The sequence below is a fragment of the Falco punctatus genome (assembly GCF_963210335.1).
Source record: "Falco punctatus genome assembly, chromosome: 10".
In the NCBI taxonomy this organism is placed as follows: domain Eukaryota; kingdom Metazoa; phylum Chordata; class Aves; order Falconiformes; family Falconidae; genus Falco; species Falco punctatus.
Genome location: NC_137590.1, coordinates 1,213,085 through 1,233,567, shown reverse-complemented (window position 1 = coordinate 1,233,567; position 20,483 = coordinate 1,213,085). Strand labels below are relative to the sequence as shown.

Here is a 20,483-nt window from a genome sequence, read left to right as displayed (position 1 = left end):
AGGGAGATGGGGGGTGGCTGAAGGAGCTGTGACTCTGTCACGGACACGCACACACACCTCGCAGCAGTGTGCCCACGCTTCCAGCTTCACCCTTGCATTTCTTACGTTGATACCCCTTCTTGCTTAGCTCGCCAGCCTCACCCACCCTCCCCTGTCTTCGGCAAGCTGGTGGCTGGTGATGAAATAGCTTTCTTCGTTCTCCTAAGTGCTAGATGAGCTCCTGTAGAGTTCTTTTCCTTACAACTAACCATTTTCTCTAATCCAGAGCAAATCTCAGGAACCAAGTGGGGAAGAAAAGGATTTATCTGACCCATCAGTAATATCCAGCCTGAAAGAAGAGAATCTAAAGACTGCTGTTCCAGTGGTCTTCCAGGTCTCAGTGCTGTTTTACTAACTGCTTCTTACCGTAGTAGTATGAAAGCTCACCTTAAGCAGCTGAGGGCTGTGTGCTTCCAGCTCCTCTCCCCATTGCAGAGCTGTTATGTATATATTTATACATACACACACACACACACACGAGAACACGTATGCAGGCGTGTTCCTCTGGAGTTTGTTTGACACTCTGTTTCTCATACCTCTCAACCTCCCAGCAGCGCCAGGGGAGGGTGGTGCTGGCACAGCCTGGCCGGTGGGGTGGATGGCTCTGGCTGTGAACGCTTGGACCAGAGTCCAGGTGGTGGGTTTCCTCTGGCATCACTTGGGCTTCGAACCATTCCTAAGGGAGATCTGCTGAGAGCAAGGTGCAAAGTCCAGCAATGGGTCTAGATGTCCCAAAGTCCAGCATGGGTGTAGACTTCCCATGGCTTCATGGCAAAGCATGGCGAGGGGAAGTGTACCCTCTGACGGCAGAGTTGAGAGGTATGTCCATATCCGGAGAAGAGCTGATGGAGGGGGGTCGCCCCTTGGCTCTGATCATGCTGTCAATTACACTGACCAAACACTCAACCAGGTCATTCCTTAGCTCACCGCCGGCTGTGTGGGGCTGCGGGAGGGGAGCGCTGTGCTGGTGGGGCAGGCTTAGCCCCTGGTGCAGGGCTGGGGGCAGCCCCGTGGGGATGGATGGTCCTTCTCCCCCGGGGTGATGCTCTGCAGGGCCCACATGGCTGCTCAGTGGAATTGGCACACTCCTTCGCTTCTCCTTCACCCTGCGTGCGTGGCTGATTGGGGCCCTTTTCTTTCAAACTCTTTGCTCTTTCTTTGCCTTTGTTTGTGGTTTGTTTTGTTTGTTTGTTTTTTTGAGTGCCCAACCTTACTGACATAGATACCACTGGTGTCTGAGCTGTTTCTGAATGTCTCTTAACAGACCTGTTGTTTTGCGTACATCCGCTTCCACCGGGTGTGCTGACGTGCCTCCAAGCTCGCCAAGCTTTTCTGTGTGACTGATCCTTTTTTGAGATGATTAATTACCAATAGGCTTTTGGTAAAATCAGATTGAATAACCCTTCTCCCCCACCCAACCCCTACAAAGTTGCTGCTGTCAGAAAGGTTTCAGTCTCCATGCTTGAGCTGTGTTTGATTCTACTCTGTGATGTTTGCTGCAGCCTTCTTTCTCCTTCTCCTCCCTTCTCCCCTGTCGGCACTGCGGCGCCGTGCGGTGCTCACTGTCTCCATCTCTCTCCGCCATTGTGTCTCATTCAGAGAGCGGGCTTGAGGGAGGGCGCCGAGGAGAAAGCTAAGCCACCTCGGCACCGGGCTCCCGAGAGTGACACCGGTGATGAGGAGCAGGACCAGGAGAAGGACTCGGTCTTTCTGAAGGACAACCACCTGGCCATTGAGCGCAAGTGCTCCAGCATCACGGTCAGTTCAACCTCCAGCCTGGAAGCAGAGGTGGACTTCACAGTGATCGGTGACTTCCACGGCACAGCCTTTGAGGACATCTCCCGCAGCCTGCCCGAGCTGGACAAGGACAAGAGTGAAACAGAAGACGAAGGCCTGGTTTCCTTCCAGCACACTGACAAAGTAGTTCCCGGGCTGGAAGAGGATGTCAAAGGCGGGGAGAAGGTCGCCCAGCCCAGCCCAGATGTCTCCCAGCTGGAGGTACACAGGGATGCAGTCCCTCCCAGGACTGTCTCAGTGCCATCATGCATCCATGTTCCTTGTCCTGCTGCCTGGTATTTCCTCACTGGTGTGCACTCCCATGTTGGTTTGGAAGAGCATGTCTGGTGTACCTGTTTTCCCCTGATGCACGCTGTCGCCTGTGTTGCATGGCTCTGCTGTGTGTTTTGTGCATCTGCCAACCAGGAGAAGTCCTCGTCTTCTCGTAAGCCCTTGCGTTTGGCTGCCTACCCCGTCCCTCGTATGGCTCCAGCATGTCAGCAGCTGAGCAGGGCACGTGTCACTAACCAGCGGCTCTGTCCTTGTGTTTTGCATGAAGTCAGTGACCAGTTTGTGTAGTGAAATGTGCTGCCAACTAACATCTCCAGTCATGCCAGGGCTGGGAGGGATTTACAGAGTAGCTTTGGGAGCTGCTCCAAAGCTTGTGGAGGGTCACTCCTCTGCCAGGAGTGCTTATAACGGGGCTAAGAAAAATGCATGCGGCATGCGTGGAAGTTGAGTGAACGCTACAGGGAGAGGACGCTAGAGCCAGCTCCAGCACAGCCGAAATGTAGCCTTGCCTCTGCATCGGGCCAGGGCCATCTCCTGCCCGCTCAACGTCGGGGCAGCCCTCCAGCCCTGGCAGGTAAGTCCCCAGTGCTGCCTGGAGCTGCCAGGGTAAGTCCAGACCTGGAGCCAGGAAAAAGCTGCAGAAGGAGAGGGAGCTTTTTCTGAGCCAGCCTGGAAACCCTTGTGCGGAGTATCTGATGCCGTGGGCTCCTGGGTCCCAGTGTGGCCATGGGCAGGGGTGATCAGCTCTGCAGTGCCCCGTGGCTGGTGCTGGGCAGGGGAGGCCGTTGGCTCGGGAGCACTGAGCACTGGCTAAGCATCCCACATCCCACGTCCCTGTGCAGGAGCCATTGGCAGCTCTGGTTTCCTGTAGTGGGGGAGCGCTGGAAGCCTGTCTCCATTCCCCTGAGGTTCTGACGCCCTGGGTGTAACCACAGCCACCGGCAGCTGGTGCAGGTCACAAACCTGCTGTGGGGCATGAGTGAAATGGATTTGGTGGCTCTCACTTGCCTTTTGAAGACCAATTTGACCTAACCCATGGTGTCTGTAAGAAGTCTATCCAAAAAATCCCTGGGATTTCCCTGGGTTTTCACCCCAGGGACAGAGCATCAGGTCTGATGTGGGGCATGTCAGTCACACGGGGCACTTTGCGTGGTGGCCGTCTGCCCAGGGCAGCAGCCTGGCCTCTGCTCTTTGCCCAGGCAGGGCTTGACGTGACATCATACATGTGTGGCACTTGCAGAGTGGGGCAGGGATGCTCTGCTTGTGGGGGTCGGCGCACAAGGAGCACTCGAGGCTGTTGGCATCGTGCCCCAGTTGCCTGACTTACTGTGTTTCTTCTGCAGTCATCAGCCCCGAAAACAGATGCTGTGACCGTCAGCCTGGGGCTGGGCATGAAGAAGCCCGAAGCAGATGACTCTGCTCCCCAGCAGGTCAGCACCACAGACACAGCCCAGGTGACCTGGTGGCTCTGTCCTCCCGTGGCCCTGCTCCCCAATGGCTCTGCCATGCCTCAGTCCAGCAAAACCTGTCCTTGGGCAGTAGCACTGGGAAGGCAGGTGGCTGAGTGGGGGAGACGGGGGTCTCTGCTCGCCCTTGTCACGCTGGAGTCCCCAAAACATCAAACCAAAGGCCACCCAGAGAGATTCTGTGTGTGTCCCTGGCCCCATCCACCATGCCGCTGGGCAGCACTGGCACATGGAGATGTCTGCAGAGGGTGACATCCACCATACATGCAGCGTCGTGGCCCTCACTGGCTTCCTCTGGCAGCCAGAACAGCCGCACCATCCCTGCAAGTGTCACCCCCTCCCTGGCACCTCCTGGCTCACCAGGTTTCCTTTGCCCTGGCAGGTGGAAGAAGGCACCCCGGGCAACAGGGACACCACAGCCACTGCTCACACTGGCACGGCAGAGACAGCACTGGCGACCTCAGTAAGCGGGGCTGGCCCCACAAGAGGTGGGGGAGCCGCTGTCCCTTGCAGTCCCTCTGCTCCAGTGAGGGCAACTGGGGCCAGCTGTGCTGGGGGGGGACCCTGCCCCACCGTGGATGTCTGCGGAGGGCGACCTGCCGTGTTTGCCCCCGCGTTACGTCCGAGCCAACATGCCCGTCTGCTCTTCTTTCAGGATCACAGCACCAGGGCTGGGAAGGGGGCTGTTCCCACGACAGACCTTCGCTCCCTCTCACCGGTGAGTGGGCGACGTGGCACCACCAACCAGGCAGAGTGGTGGGGAGGGAGGAAGGCATCCCTGTGGGGCTGGGGCAGCCTGGGGTTGGTCCCACAGGGCCCCCTCCCATGTTCCCAGTGCTGGTACCCTCAGCTGGTGTGTTGGTACTAGGAAGAGCAGAAGGATGCTCAGAAGGTTGGAGAGTGAGATGGCAGGGGACGCCCTGCCCGTGGCCTTTCTCCTGTGCCAGATACACATCTTGAGCAGCTGCTGGAGGAGGATGATCCCTAAAAAATAGCCCAGTCCCTGGTGAAGTCTCACAGTGGGCTGAGATATCTTTAGCCAGGCAGGACACCCAAGGCCACACACAGACTTCTGACTCGCAGTGGAGGTGATGGCGATCAGCAGCCCTGCCCAGCAGCAGGCCTTACTGTGTAAAGTGTTTACCTACTCAACTGCCTCATTTCCATGGAGTCAAGCCTGGCCAAACACCATGCGCTGCCCCAGGCTCATCACTTTGTGCAGCAGGGAGAACGTACCTGGTGCTGCGTGGCTGGGGCACCAGCGTGGCCTTCCCAGCCCTCGCCACGCAGAGCAGGACAGACAGAGCTAGAGGCGGCCTGAGAGCTCTGCACTTAGGGTGGCCCTGAGGATGGATGGGGATGAGCAAAATGCAGCCATGAAATCATTTCCCTGCTGCAGAGGCCCTTTCTTGCAGCTCTGTGGAAACCTCTCTCTGCCCCCCCGCCCCCCAGCTACATCCAGTTGGAAGCACAGTGCAGTATCTTTTTGGGTTTTTTCCCCCTTTGCCGCTGTCTGACCTCCTGTGCTTGGCTGAGTGGGTACATCCCGGTGGGAAGGTCCCAGCTCTTTGGGAGCTGGCACTGAGGGCTCCCCCGTGGCTGCCCCGCTGATGCTGCTGCTGTCTGTCCTGCAGATCACCAGTGGCTCCACTGGGAAGGAGGTGCTCACCAGCATATTCAGTGCCACTGCGGAAACCCTCTCCACTTCTACCACTACCCACGTTACCAAGGTAAGAGCAGCTCCAAAGAGGGCAGCCAGGGGGGTCCTGATGTAAGGCATTTGAGGATGGGTGGATTTATATTGTGTTTCATACAGCAGAAAATGCCCCTCTCCTCCTTACAGATGGAAAAAGTGCATGCTGTCCTGTGGGGGACGGCAAGCCAGCGCAGCGCCCCATGGCCAGCTCTGAGCACCCCATGCTCCATTCAGCCCCACGGCGCTGCCTGTCCCATCCAGCCAGGCCTGACTGCAGGGGCTGCAGGCGTGGACAGCCAGGCACTGGCTGTTCGTCACCTGCATGCCACCCACGGGCACAGTGAATACGTACTGTGCCCACCTCTGCTCACTGGTAGAGCAGGAGGGCAGGGAGTCGTTGGGGCGAGGGGAGAGCAGCACGCAGTGTCGCTCACTTCTTGAAGCCCACTGCAGGGGTGGAAGGGACCCCAGTTTGGGCTGCCAGCAGCATGCATGCAAGCCCCTGCCCGTGCAACTGGGTGAGTGTTCCCAGATGTACCTAGAGCCAGATGACAGGTCCCCCTGGCCCAAGAACCCACAGCACCAGTGCTGGAGCACCTTGCCTTGTGTCACCTACAGGAACCTTGTTAGCATGGGCTGTATCGGGTTTATTAGAGCCGGAGTGGTGCAGGCAAGGGGGAGTGATGGTAGAAAACAAAGGAGATGAGACTGCATCAGAGGACCTTACCCATGGCCGTTTCATTCCCAAATTAAGTGCACATAAATGAAAGCAGAAGCTCAGTGAGGGACTTAAGCAGGAAGGAGGGCTGCTCAGTACTTGCCACCTGGCCCTTTTCCTTTCCTCCCCACCTGTGAGCAGCTGTGCCTTGCCGGTTCTAACCGTGCACCAAGTCAAGGGTGTTGGGAGATACACTAAATTGTGGGGGGAGTTCCTAAGGTGATGCTGGCATTGTCCCTCCTCCTGTGGGCTGAGCTACGTTCCCCAGGAGCTGGCCTGTCAGACAGCTGTGGGTGAGTGCTTTTCCTTCTTGTTGTGCAGACTGTGAAAGGAGGGTTTTCCGAGACCCGAATAGAGAAGCGCATCATTATCACAGGAGATGAAGATGTGGACCAGGACCAGGTAGGAGCAGGATGCCCTGGCTTTGCCCAGCTCTGGCTGCCCTTGGCTGCAGCACTGCATGCTTCTAGTTCTGGCTTGTACCTGTTTACTCCTCCTCTCCAAAAACTGACCCCTGAGGCCCCCAATCTATCAGCTCTGCCCAGCTCCCATCAGCGCCCACTGCAGCAGTGAAGCAGCGGTGAAGGTTACATCTCAGCACAGAGCACAGTGATGGGATCAGCTTTTTATTTCCTTAAAACGCATTTCTAGTTGCCCTTTCTCTGTTGGAATACTCCAAAGTGACCCAGGTTCTTCCTCTCTTTCCAGCACAGTCTCACTACAGGTTGACTCACTCCAAGTGATGGTGTTTTGCACCTGCCTCCATGATGGAGGAACAAAAAATGACAAACTCTTTTGGTGAAATAACAGACTGACACAAATCTCTAAGACTATAGGGTCATTTTCCTGTGCCCTAACCCTTTGAGATTTGTTGCTTAAGAAGAAAAGTCAAAGTGCTAAAATATTTAAAAGGCTCAAAAAAAATTTAGATGTTTTAAGACCATAATAATAAATCTAATTAGATTACTATTGTAGATTCTTCTAGGGTTTTGCTGCAAGGAAAAGTGCTGCTGTTACTTTGCTTGGGTTTCAGTAGGGAACCTGGGACATAGCACATCCCTTCAGAAAAAAACAGCAAAAGAAAGGCAGCGCATGAGGCATCCCAGTGGTGTACAAATCCCTGATCAGCGGTGGACTCCAGCCTCTTCTGCCAGGCTACTGTAGGTTCAGCTTTGAACCTCTGCATCCGTGTCCTCCTGGAATCCCACATGGCTCCAGCTGCTTTCTGTCTGCAGGTTCTCACTGGTTGAGAGCAATGCACTACATGTCAGGGAAGTGATGCCTTCATCCTTCTGGTTTCTAGGCACTGGCTTTAGCAATCAAAGAGGCAAAACTACAGCATCCTGACATGCTGGTAACCAAAGCTGTGGTATACAGAGAAACAGAACCTTCTCCAGAGGAAAGGGACAAGAAGCCTCAGGTAGGTGGAGAAGTCACTAGGTGTGATTTATACCTGCTGTGTAAGGGCTGGATGTAACTGGGCAAGTGTCTTGGACCCCCACCAGCTGCACATGCTGGTTGGCGTTGCTGCTCCTCAGCACTAAGAGTGGCAGCTCCCGCCAGCACTTCCAGCGCTATGGTGGCTCCTGGCATGGCTACCTGGTTGTGGTTAGAAAGCCGGTGCCATGCCACCAGAAGCAGTTCTGCAGATGTCACCTTGCTGTCCTGCTCAGCAGAGGGGTCAGAGTCATTTGCATGTAAAGAAGAAAGGACCTGCTTGTCCCCCTGGGGTGGGGAGGGAAAGAGATCATACCAGTTTTGTGGATGGGCCAAGAAACTTGGCTACAGGTTCTGCAAAGCCGGTCCAAAGTATCAGACAAGCGTTTGTGGGGGGAAAAAAAAAAAAAAAAGAGTGGTGGTGGTGGTGGTGTTCTTTAGTCCCATTCAGGTCCCCAGGCTGTCTTTTTATACACATGCAGGTGGAGGCAGCAGCACACAAGGTTTGCACCTCCCTGCAGATGCCCCAAAGCAGTCCCAGCCCCAGACATTTTTCCTAAAGGCAAAGCTGGCTTGAGGAGTCCTACTCCACTTTTAGCCCCCTGCTCTGACCCTGATGGTCACCCATCAGCTGCCTGACAGACCTCTGTGTCAGAGCAGCTGAGGGACAGAGGAGCATGGTGGAAAGGAGAGGGGGAACTTCTGAAAGGCAGCTTCACTGCTAAAAAATGTTTGAGGAGCTCTGTCACCAGCCAGGCTGCAGGTGTGTTTCGAGAGGCCTCTTTGGAAATGGGATTTCGTGTTTCTTTATCATATGAAGATTTTGACTGGCAGCTTTTAAGCCTGGAAAAGCGACCAGCTCCTTGAAAGGTCGGAAGAGGCTCTTGCATCTGCCTAATCTTACCTCCTATTGAACAGTACAAACAAGCAAGCCCAGACACTTCTGCATCACTTAGGGAGCCACCCAGTTTTAACTGAATGGCTTACAGTAAGGGAGTGGTGACTCGCTGTTATCTCCCCCATGCTCCAACACCAGCCCAGTGAATTAAGAGTGCCTGCTAATTACCAGAGGTACTGATAATTAAGTGCAAACTGTGGCCCCAAGTGTTTGCAGATTTACTGTCCGGTGCCCTCCTATGAAGAGGAACCCTTTTATAGCCAAAGAAATCAGCACCCCGTGACTGGTCATTTCCATCTGCCTTGTACAGGAATCTTGACCAACAAGTTCACAGAAGTCGGCATCTGTATTCAAACCCGTAGAACAGCGGAGAAGGAGCCTTCATGCTGGATTTGTCAGCAAGACATAGACATCCTGGCTGCAATGTTCATGGCGAGAGACAAAAATTTTTAAAAAAGGAATAGCAAATATATTATATATATATATACATACATACATACATATATATATATATATATATATAAAAACAGGAAACAAAATGCATCCTTGCACTGCTGCTATATGCTGGAAATGAATAGCAAACAACACCACCAACAAACAAAGCCAACCTGCAGATAAATTGAAGAATTTACTGGATTGGTGATAAAATAAGATTTAAAAAATCCTAATAATAACAATAATATTGTTAATAATACAATAAGCCACCATCTTGCATGTTACATTAAAGGATACACAATCATGAGATCATTTGTTGCACACTGAATGGAAAGGAAAACTGCTTTGCAACAAAGCAAGAAATAAGCAAACTGAAATAAAAACCCACAAGCAGAAGCAAAACCATTCCCCGCTCTGAAAGAAGAGAGAAAAACATTGGATTTATTACCTTAGAGTTATTTTCCGATTCACAAGTGTCGTTTTGCCCTTCTCCTCATTCCATGCTGGTTCTTTTGCATCTTTTGGGGTTCTGTTAACTCTTCCCTTCCCTTTCTTATCTTCTTCTCTGTGCACTTGTCCAACCTCTTGTTCTCTGAAGGTTATTTAAGAATGGATTTCATTTCAAACAAAACAAATGATACGTATATGGTTTCTCATTTATAAAAAAGCAGCCTGTAGGGGTTTCATATGGATGTGCATTTAAGTTATGTATATTATTATATATATATAACAAGGGGGGAGGGAGGGAACAATACTGAAATAATTCAACAGTACTGGTAAATTTGACAACATTTTTAAATTATTAACTCTTTGATTGACTATGGTTGGTGTATTTTGAGTCTCTTGGATCACACATGGGACTCTCACTCCCGCAAGAAGAGAATGGGGAAGGTTTCAGCCACTGCTGTTTGCAAGGGAAAGGGGAGAGGGCAAGAGATGGGACATGTCCCACCAGCTGATCTGCAGTGTATGGTGGTTGGATTTGGAGGGTCAGTGGTGGACTTGGAGGGGCAGGGAAGGAGGTTGAGGCTGCAGCTCTGGCAGCTGCAGGCAGAATCATCTCCCCAGCCCCTAGCCAGAGCGATGGGAGTCAGCTGAGAGCAAGGTGGCAGCTGCAAGGTTGCACCCATTCCTCCTTTCCAGCCCACTGAACTGTGCTGGTGGTTGGAGTGGAGTGGGTTTGTTTTGTTTCTGGATCCCAGTAATGAAGTTACTTGAGCTTTGTAGCAGGGTCGAAGGCAGAGGGGTTGTTTCAGCCCTGCCTGCCCCACTGCCTGGGTTGTGATGCTGCCTGAGGCACTGTGGGCTGGTGACAGCGATGGCAGTCCTTCCACCAGCCAGCCTAGGGGTGGGCAGTGGAGAGACTGTGCTGTCTCCATCACTGCAGAGCATCCCCAGCATGCCAGGCTGGACCAGAGAGCCCAGGCCCTCTGCATAAGAAGGTGCGTGTTGAGGAGGTGTCAGTGGAGCTGCTTTCCCCCGGCTCATCCCAGCTCAGCATTTAGCCACAGGCTTCCTCTACAGCTGCCTTTGGAAGGGGATCTTGGGCCAAGCCCAGGGCCTCGTACACTGTGAACCAGGCAGTTAGGGTAGACCTGGAACCAAAATCAGAAAGGAAAGGAAATAAATGGGTTTCCTTCTTGGAATCATCTCTAGCTCCTGTGGAAACAGAAGGGCCCGCTATTCTGCACCATTTTGCCTTTAGTCTCCCACCCCTCACACAGACTGTGCCCAGAAATAGGTGTGTTTTGTCAGGTCCTGCAACGGCTCGGAGGATGACAGCGAGCAGGAGAGCCTGTACTGTGAGGATGTTGTGGGCAGACCCCGCTCACTGCCTTTGATGTCCCAGGAGAAAGCCTGCTCCCTGGCAGCCAGGGTGCACCAGTTGCTTGCTAGTACGGCTCTGTAAAGTCTGTTCTTCTGGCAGAGAGGTTTCTTCTGCAAGCATAAAAGGCATGAGCACAGGCTGCTCGGGAAGCAGACAGAGCTGCTGGCTGGCGCCAGTGCTGCCAGGTCGTGAGCATCTCCCCAGCTTACATCCAAGCGCCTTCAGCTACTTTTAAAGACTAGGCCCCCAACCAAAAAAGAGTTAAGGCAGTTGCAAAGAGGCTAATTTTCTCTCTTTCCTTTTTTCAATACACCCAAACCAGCTGTAATCAGCAGTGGCACTTTCAGAGAGAGGTGGTGGTGGAGGAGTTGTGGTCTGCACATGGTGCTGGTGTTCATCAGCACACTGTGTGTTTCATACTTGGAGGAGCCCACCTGGCTTTGATGCCTTTACAACCTACCAGAAGCTACTATGAAACTAGATACTTGCTTTTGACATTGTGTACAGTTATAAATTTGATGGTTACTGTTAAAATCAGTGGCCTTACAGAGTTAGACTTGATGTGTGCTTGGACTGAAATGAGTTCCGTTTGGAGTGAGCAGATCCAGTCCCTGGCTTCCGCAGTGTGTTTGATGGGTGGCAGTGTTTAAAAACCTTAAAAAAAAAAAAAAGAAAAAAAAGAAAAATAAAAGAAAAAAAAGGAAAGAAAAAAGCTCACTGCTTGTTTGCCTGGGGAGGTGTGGGTTTCTGCTGCTCAGCAACAACTGAGGCCCCTGTGGGCTCAGCTCCCCCAGCCTGCTCATCACCTTGCTCTGTTTCAGACAGCTGATCACTGCTTGTTTTCTTCCAGGGGCCTTTCTGTTGAAAGGGGTGGGAGACCCGAGTGCCTGTTTTTACCTGATCCCACAAATTCATTCCAAACCTGGCCTGCGATTGCCTGAGTAATAATAACAGTAACAATAATATTTATTTTTATTTGAGAAGCACCTTACCAACCAACTGCAATGCCTCTGTTGTTCCTTCACTAACTCTCCTTTTCTCTTCCTTTGTTCTCCCTCTCCCCCCTTCAGTCATACTCCTTTTAAGTGCTTGGTGGTGTATGCGTGTGTGCTCACTGTTCTTGTATTCAATGAAAGTGAAATAAATGTGTTTGATGCTAAATCAGCTTGGGGCTTCAGTGGACTCTTTCCTACCAAGGGGACAGACAAGTGAAGGGGGAATCTTGCAGCCAGGGTCTCTGCACACGGAGATACTGGACTCTGCTCTGTCTAAAGTGAAGATGCTGCCAGGGGAAGTATTGCAGCTGGTGGAGCTGGCAGCGGCTTCATGTGGTGGCTGCGACCCTCATATGCACGTGTGTGGCAGTGGAGGTGGTTGTCAGGATGCTCAAAACACAGAGGAGGTGGCAGCTGTCCCTGAACCTGGCTGTTCCAGAAGGGAGGACGCGGTGCTGTGAGAGCATCTGTCCTGCTGCAGGGCCTGCTGTGTCTTTCCTGCTGAGAGGGTCTCCGTGCGTCCGTCCTGCTGTGGGGCTCTCGGTCCCTTTGTCCCATGGCAGGGCTTTCATCACCCTGTCCCATGGCAGGGCTTTTGGTCCCCCTGTCCCATGGCAGGGCTTTTGGTCCCCGGCTGGGAGGATAGGGCCTCGGGGAGTGGCTGCCAGCGGGGTGCCGGGGGCGGCGCGGCCGCCTCGGGGGGGGACACTGAGGCTAAGGGGAGCAGCCGCCGGCCGCGGGGGGCCCAGGGGAAGGACAGCCGGGGCTGGGCCTCGGGATCCGGGGCTGAGCGGGAACTGAGGGCCGCGGGCAGGACCTCCCGCGGTGCGGGGCCCGGCACCGCTCGGAACGGCCCGGAAGGGCTGTGCCCCCGGAACGAATGTGCCCGGAGCGGCCGTGCGCCCGGGCGCTTTCCAGAGCGCACCGTGCAGGCTCGGCGGCGGCGCGGCGGTTCCGGGCGGGTGGGAGCGGCCTGCGCTGCCCATGGCGGGCCCGCGGCTGGAGCCCGAGCTGGCCCGGCAGCTCTTCTTCGAGGGCGCCGCGGTCGTGGTGTTGGGCTTGCCCGAGGGAGCCGAGTTCGGCATCGACTACAGCGCCTGGACCGTGGGGCCCCGGTTCCGCGGCGTCAAGATGATCCCGCCGGGCATCCACTTCCTGCACTGCAGCGCGGGGCGGGCGGGCGGCAGCCGGGAGACGGGCCCGCGTACCGGCTGCTTCCTCAGCCTGCAGCGGCGGGAGCGGCGGGTGCTGCGCTGGGACACCCGCAGCGAGGCAGTGGGGCTGGCGGCGCCGGCCGCGGGCGAGGCCGAGGCCTTGGCGGAGAACCTGCAGGAGATGGACCGGTTCCTCGGGCCCTACCCGTACGAGACCCTGAGGAAGTGGGTCTCCCTCACCAGCTACATCAGCGAGGCGGCGGTGGAGCGGCTGCAACCGGAGAGCGGGCGGATCTGCGCCTTCTCGGAGGTGCTGCCGGTGGCGGCGGGGCGGCACGCCAGCGAGCGGGCGGAGCAGCGCCGGCCCCGCTTTGACGCCGAGTGCCGCAGCTACGCCGAGGGGCTGGCGCGGCTGCCCCGCATGGAGCCCAGGGCCGGCACCGAGATCAGGTTCACGGAGCTGCCGAAGCAGACGTACCCCGACGGAGCTACTCCGGAGGAGATAACCAGGCACAGCATGGACCTCAGCTACGCCCTAGAGAGGGTGATCCGCCAGCGGTACGCCGGCCAGGCTCTGGAGCTGCTCGGTGAGTACCGCCGTCGCCCCGCACCGCCCCCGTGGAGAATGAAGTCATTTATCTGCGAAGGGAGAGCCCCGGGACGAAACCCGCCCCTGCTCCGTGTGCCCTGCGCCCTCGGCAGCTCTCTCGGCTGCCGCTCGGATGTCTGTGGGGTTTTTAGCAGCTGCAGGGCCCTTCGGCTCCGGACACCGAACACCAGCCTGTCACATCTGCCTCTCTCGCTCCAGGGTGCTGCACTTGCAGCCCAGGTCGCCTCAAATTCAGTCAAAAGTAGCAATTACAAGTGGCCGCAGGTTGTGTAGAGGGGGCCTGTCATCTGGCACCAGCCTGTTAAGCTCTGTCATCCAGAGTTCTCACTTATGGAGCCCTGGGAGCATTGAGTGGGGCTGAACATCACGATGTTCAGATTCTCGTTCCCTTTCGGGTAGTGAGGTGGTATTGGGCCTCCCAGCAGGCAGCTCCCAAGGCAGTAGCTGGTCCTTTCCCTGGCTGGAGCTCAGCTATGTGCTGCTGGTGACTCTGTGGCAGAATTTGGGCTTTGCCAGCCCAAGGGCTGTGGCTTCCAGTCGCAGGTCTGAGTTACCCACTAGCCTTTTCTGACAACTTGTGGTATGGATAAATATGAAATCTATGGAGGTCCTGGAGTGTGGTTGTGTTTGTGGCAGGTTGGAGGGAGGACTTGGGAACCCAGCTGAGCTAGAGCCTTGAGGCTGCTGAGGTTTGAAATTGTATTGCCTTTGGTTTTCCTTTCTTCCATTTTCCCTGCATTAATGTTGTAAAATTTATTCTTTATTGAAATTAACAAAGACAGTTCTAGGATATACAAGGAATGAATTATCATAGGAAATGACTATGCCATCATTCTGGCAAAGTACCTGATGCTAAGCGTCCAGTGAGGTGAACCCTGGCTCTTAATTCAACAAGATAAAAACATCTATTAATGTACTGCTCACCTCTCCCAGTGTTCCCACAGCCCTTGCGTTCAAGGGCGGTAGCATTTGCACTCCTGTGTGGCTCTGGAAATCCAGGCACAGGTGGACTGAATACTTGCAGAATAACAGCAATGTCTGATTTCTTATTTGGGTATCATTTTGAGAACATGGATGACGGTGGAAGGCCTCAGGTGGCTGTTTATCATCTTTGGGGAGTGATTTTACAGGCAGACTAATTACAGTTACAGGTGGACCTACCTGATGATCCTTTGCATTTTATCCAGCTGGAGAGCAGAGCATTAGGAAATAGTGTTCGGAGTATTGCTTGCTGTTAGCAGAATCACTGGAAGGGCAGAATACGTGTGCAAAAGGCAAACCTGGAATTCTATGCAGTCATTTTTGAGAGGACACATACCTTGGATATGTTTTCAGTCTTATATGTGTTTTGTTTTGTTTTCCTTTGCTGAATATGCACAGCTGAGTTGCAGTTTGCTTTCATCTGTTTCCTGATCGGGAATGTATATGATGCATTTGAGCACTGGAAAAGGCTGTTAAACATCCTGTGCCGATCTGAAGATGCCATAGGGAAGTATCAAGACCTTTACATCAACCTAATTTCTGTGCTGTATCACCAGCTCAATGAAATCCCAGCTGACTTTTTTGTGGATATTGTCTCCCAGGACAACTTTTTAACCAGCACCTTACAGGTATGTTTGCAACTATCTCTTGAAAAATGGGAGTGGGAGGAGAGGCCGTACTTGAGCAATATTTTAGGAATATGCAAAAGGAATTAAGTTACTGTTGAGCTGCATGGGAGATAGCGAGACTAAGCATGTATCTAAGCTTGTTTTTTTCTTTTACTTTTTCCCTGTGTTAGTTACAAAGAAATGCCATTTGCTTGTTATCTCAGAGTGTGACCTGTTCCAGCTATGCCTAGAAGAGTCTAATGCAGTATAAAATTGAGTTAGTCTGCATGCAAAGAGGCCAGAAAAGTGAGGCAACAAGGGGAAAGGCTATTGAAGATGGCTGCAACAGAGAATGAGGACTATGTCTTTTTTGTTATGTTTTCCTTGCAAGTAGTGCTGAAAGTAGCCTGCTACACTGGCATGAGTCCTAGAGTTCTGGGGTAGTACATCTAATGTGACTGAACTGTACTGGCATACTTTTTCTAAAATTTTTTGAGGCCTTTGACTACATCAAGCTGTACAGCTGTAAAAGAGGCTGAGAAAGTGCAAGATAATATTTGTTTATTTTCTCCCAATCACCATTCATCCTGTAAATAAAAACCCCAAAACTTTGGCATAAGAGACTGATGATGCTGATTTTTGGTCAGCTTGAATAGTATGCTTAGTATGCAGGGAAGTTGCAGTGAAACCTTATTGAGCTTAGGGCATTGGTAGTATTTAAGAAGCTTTTCTATTCCTGTTAGCCTTAAGCAAAGCTGAAGACTTCCTATAATCAAGTTGTTATGCAGAGGGAATTTATGGTTAATCCAAACTGCAGAAAACACTGCTCCTACTGAGACAGGCATAGGCAAATCTGTAGTTCAGCACTAGTGAAACCAGTTACTCCCACTGATTGTAACCATGCTAACATTTCAGCAAACAGACTAAGCAAAACTTGGTTTAAAAAAAAAAAAAAAGGCCCAAACCAGATACACTGGTGAAGCTCAGCAGTGGAAACTTAATCCCAGCAAAACCAGTATTAAGTTATGTTGCAGGTGCTTGATGCAAATTGGTAGTATCTTCTCCATTCTCAGGGAGTGGTTACATTTCTCTGCTTGTAACTCCCAAGTTCTTGCTGTAGATTTGGGGAGGGTGGAGGTGTTTGTTTTTAGTTTGCTGGGTAAAATTTTATGGGAAGCATTGCTTTTAACAAATTTTAACAAAATGACTTTCTTCTCTTTTCTGGAATTTGGATTCATAAAAGTCTCAATTTTTTTAAATCTTCATTTTAGTTGCTGGGTTTTTTCGTCATTACAGGACTGGAAAGCCTACCTCTATTTGCAGCACGCTTGCAGAGCAACACTTTGCAAGTGCCAATTTACAGCAGTACAATGAATGTGTCAAATGGCCCTTCTTTCCATCTGATGGGAATTTTGGAAGCACCCCGCCTTGATGGTTATCTTTCCTTTTTGGATACCTGAGTCTTGTACGCCCTTGGAATTCATCAGTCTGTGTTTTTGACTTAAGAAGCCAATGCCTTTAGGTGGCTGTGCTGTCTTCAGCGATAACTGTTAAGCCCTAGCAAGAGTCACCACATTCCTAGTAACAAAGAAGAAATTTGCCTTATGGTTGAACTGAGCCTCTCCTTGCTAAAAGTTCTCCTTTTCTCTGTTCCTGTGGGATTTCCCTGATGTGCTGAAATAGTGCCAGGGAACCTCTGGGACTTACCTTACCCAGTCAGTTTATGTACACAGCCATCAGACTTAACCTTGTCTTGACTGGGTGTGGGCAGGTACAAAACGGTGTGTGTGGGGGGAGTGTATTATCTCTGTTAGCTTTTGCTCAGCTTTGAATGCAGCAACTTTATTTTTGGAGTTTGATCCAAGGCACGAAGAGTACAGCATAACCTCCATTGAATATGCAGCCCTAACAGTGCTTAAAGAAAAAAAAAATGGATTAAATTACTGATTTAATGTGAAATTCATTGAGGAGAAGTGGGAAATATAATCTTTTTTTTAATAGCAGCCTTGCTGTGTAAGAATTCTGTTATAAAGAGACAGTTTCATGGTAGAATGAACAAGGAAAAGGCAAATGATTATAAAGCAATGAAATTTGCTTCTCGTTGTCAGTGTTTTACCCAGCTGTCAGTAAGTCTCTCCCAAGTTAGCGCCTGCTTTTTCCCCTGGAGTGCTTTCCCTTCGCTTCCATTGTGCAGTCATTTTTTTTGGCCTTTGAAATACAAGTTTCTTCCTGTGGAAATGAATTCTGGATCACGAGTTCTGAAGAGGAGCAGAAGCAGGCTGATGAGAGATGGACTCTGTGGCTGAGCCTTGTTTGTTGATATACAGGTGCTTTAACTCCAAAGTGCTAACAGAAGCTGTACATTTTGTGAAAAGTTAATGGATCTCTGTGTGTTTAGGTGATGGAGGGGAGCCACCCTTAAAGGTTAGTCCAGATTTCAGTGCCCTGTGTTCAAGGGAATGGCTGTGCTGGGGGTAACTGGATCTTTTCCAGAGAGCTCCCATTTGTCTCTTACCTTCAAGGTCATTTTAGTAAGTTTCCTCTGTATCCTAAGGTGTTGGTGTTACCATATTACCAAAATACTTTGAGGGATCACCTGGTCCATGCAACCATGAAAAAGATGGATATAATTACCTGTTGGCCTTTTGGACACATGCTGTAAAATCGGCTTTGTGGCAAATGAAAACTGACAGTCCTTTTTTTGTTGTTTTTTTTTTTCCTTCTGCTTAAACATTTTCCTCTGTTTACACTTCACGTATTTCAGAATTCCATAGTACATATTAACAAAGTTATTACCTTAGTGCAAATATTTCTAACGCCGACTCAGTGGAGTGAAGGCAGGATGTCTGTCTTGGCTGTGGGGTGAGAGGAGAAGTGTGTAGGCTTTGTTTACATAGCCCCAAAGCTGGAGGGTTTCCAGGGTGGTAGATCCCTTACCAGTGGCCTAACCTGAAACGTTTCCTGGTTGATGACATCTCTGTAGGAAAGAGACGCACAGCTTGTGCCATGGCTGAGTTTTTACTGACCTCTGCTCTTTTCTTTTAGGTGTTTTTTTCCTTCACGTGCAGTGCTGCTGTTGATGGGACCCTAAGGAAGAAGGCTGAAAAATTCAAGGCTCACCTAACAAAGAAATTTAAATGGGACTTTGAGGCCGAGCCTGATGATTGTGCTCCCATAGTGGTAGAACTTCCTGAGGGTGTGCAGGTGGACTAAGCACAATGCTTGCTTGGAAACAAACAGCTTTTTAAAGTCACTCTTTCTCCATATCTTTTCCAACCATGCCAGATTCCTAAAGTCTGTTTCTGAAGCTGTCTCTGCTTTCTGCTGTAGAAGCAGATGTGGAAAACCCAGGAAGATTCCTAACTTTGTGAGAAGACCAGAATTATTGGAGGAGTTTGTCATATGGCTGCTTTGGACACCTGGGTTTTTTTCCCCTAGCTCTTCTGCAGCATCTCCTCATTCTGTACTCTGCTCATCTCTAGATCCCTGGTCCCTTCTGTCCTCCTGGGCTGGAGGTGACCCCTGTTTGGAGCGCATCTGTGGTTTACACTTGAAGCCTTTGCTGCTCTGATTTGATGCTTCCTGAGCGAGGAGTGTAAGCCCACATGACTGGTCACTGCAGCTTTTGACAGCCCAAACCCAGGCTGTGACCTCCTGCATTACAGGGATGTAAGCACAGCTGTTTCAAAACTGTGTTGGATGCTTCTGCTGGTCACTGTAATTTATTGCAATAATCTGTTGTGGAGGAGGACTCAAAGCCACAGCAAAACTCCTCCCATTTCATGCCCCTAATACTGAGGTATCTTATTCCTCCCATTCTGTTAAAGCCTTTTGTATTTACTGCTGACACTCTGTTTAGCCTGACGTAAAAGAAAGTTAACAGTTTGCTAACAAGAAATAGAATTATTGGGCAGCAGTCACCCAGGTCTTAAAGAAGAGAGCCAGCGTAAGATTAAAGGTCAGACTTCCACATGAACTGGATCCTCTGTGTTGTTATAATTGGAAATAGTATTTTCACTGGTGGCAGTCTCTTCTTCCTCCCCATTTCCCATGAGTAAGCTCTAAGAAAACTTGTAGTGCTTGTTCAGAGCTGCACAGGGACTTAGTCCTACCACTTGCTTGTTACTTTCTTGGCTGTTAGAGTCCTTCAGGAATTTGTATGCATGTCTAACAAGATAATGCTGGTTTTTATTCTTTTATAGTTCAAAATAAATCTCAAGAACCTTGCCTACAGAAAACATTTGTATGAATGTGGTTTTTAGTTATTTAGCCAAAGTTTACAGTACGGTGACACTGCCCTCTCTTTCTTATTGGAATGTTCAGTGTCCTCAGAAGTAACACCCCAGTGGTATCTATGACATCCAAGTGAAATGGTACATGGCACGGCAGGAAGCTCAGTGTGTTCTGGGAAGAAGGTATGTGATGAGGTGTTTCCAGATAATCTGGAACTTGCCACAGGAATCAGCTGTCAGAAGCCCTGTCTGCTGCTCAGTGCTGTTTCCTCCCTTTCCTCAAGGGCTTTGCGCTCCATTACTCCAGTGGCTTGGTTGGTCCAGTTTAAACAGACTCCATGTTAACACTTGCCTAAGGGCCTGTGCTCTTGTTCTTAAGTCTTTCTTACCATGCTTTCTTGTCCTGAAGACCCTAGAGGTCTTTTGTACAGTGGTTTGTGCTCTCCTCTTGTTGTCTTGCCCTTTGTATTCACAGGCAGTGCTGTCTTTCCAGTTGCCTGTTGGACAAATCATTTGTAATGAATGGTCCCAACTTTGATGAAAGATACCTTTTTGGTTTGTTGGCTCTTTGCACCAACCTGATGACTGGTTTTGTTGTTTTGGAGCAGAACACTGATCACTGATGTAAGCAGCGAAGGTAGCAGAGAGCCTGGGGACCTGCCTGTCTGGAAGGGAGAGGAACAGTGCTCTGGGGCTGCAGAGGCTGTAGACCAGGCTGGCCAGGCAGTGTCAGTGCTTTCCAGGCTGTCCTGGCAATGCTCCCAGTTGTTTGATGGGTAGGTTCATTTGAGTGCATCTTTGTTAAATCTCAAAAACAATAATGGAAAATTCAGTTCCAAAGTATGTAGTAGTCAGGTTCCCATAATGACTGACATTTATAGCAACTGAGAAAAAAGAATGTAATTGTACTTGCATTGTGCTTTTTTTCATTTTGCAAGGTTGTAATAGGGAGAGGTAATATCTATTATTAGATGCACAAAATAGATGAGGAAGAAACAGGCCTTAGGGGACGCAGTCCCTTTGTTAGGTATGAAACAGAAGCAGCAAACTTTCAGCTAAATACAAGGTGAGGTGTTCAGAATTTAGCTATTATAGGACTCAATTACACCCTTTGAGGGAAAAGGGAAGCTGGTGCGTAAGAATCAATATATGTTGGATGCTTGCAAGGGTGGAGTTATAAATTTGGGAGGGAAAAGAGTGCTGCTGTTCCTGTTGAAGTCAGCAGGAAGGAGGCTATAAAAGGAAAGTGGTAACACGTAACAGAAGGAATATTTTCTTGCCCTTATGTAGCCTTAGGCCAGCTATCACTATGATAACAC

The 20,483-nt window shown here is 50.8% G+C and overlaps 2 protein-coding genes across 3 annotated transcripts in view; both read left to right on the top strand.

Moving 5' to 3' along the window:
• Window positions 1-11,296, top strand: part of EPB41L1 (erythrocyte membrane protein band 4.1 like 1) — a 79,144-nt gene extending 67,848 nt beyond the window's left edge. The window contains exons 20-28 of the mRNA XM_080405344.1: window positions 266-373; window positions 1,639-2,037; window positions 3,450-3,536; window positions 3,955-4,035; window positions 4,228-4,290; window positions 5,207-5,302; window positions 6,308-6,388; window positions 7,290-7,406; window positions 8,632-11,296. Of these exons, the coding sequence (XP_080261470.1) occupies window positions 266-373; window positions 1,639-2,037; window positions 3,450-3,536; window positions 3,955-4,035; window positions 4,228-4,290; window positions 5,207-5,302; window positions 6,308-6,388; window positions 7,290-7,406; window positions 8,632-8,640 (1,041 nt within the window). The 3' untranslated portion in view covers window positions 8,641-11,296. The remainder of the gene's footprint in view (window positions 1-265; window positions 374-1,638; window positions 2,038-3,449; window positions 3,537-3,954; window positions 4,036-4,227; window positions 4,291-5,206; window positions 5,303-6,307; window positions 6,389-7,289; window positions 7,407-8,631) is intronic.
• Window positions 11,297-12,191: 895 nt separating this feature from the next.
• Window positions 12,192-19,172, top strand: AAR2 (AAR2 splicing factor). 2 transcript variants are annotated; one of them, XR_013930860.1, is made up of 4 exons: window positions 12,192-13,320; window positions 14,724-14,953; window positions 16,229-17,356; window positions 17,978-18,115. XR_013930860.1 is itself a non-coding variant. In XM_080405364.1 (3 exons), exons 1-3 carry the CDS (start codon window positions 12,564-12,566, stop codon window positions 18,143-18,145), a joined length of 1,155 nt encoding a protein of 384 aa, XP_080261490.1. In that variant the 5' UTR covers window positions 12,213-12,563; the 3' UTR covers window positions 18,146-19,172. The 2 variants fall into 2 exon arrangements, 1 of the variants encoding a protein (XP_080261490.1); XM_080405364.1 differs by lacking the exon at window positions 16,229-17,356 and having other exon boundaries at window positions 12,213-13,320; window positions 17,978-19,172.
• Window positions 19,173-20,483: the final 1,311 nt, after the last annotated feature.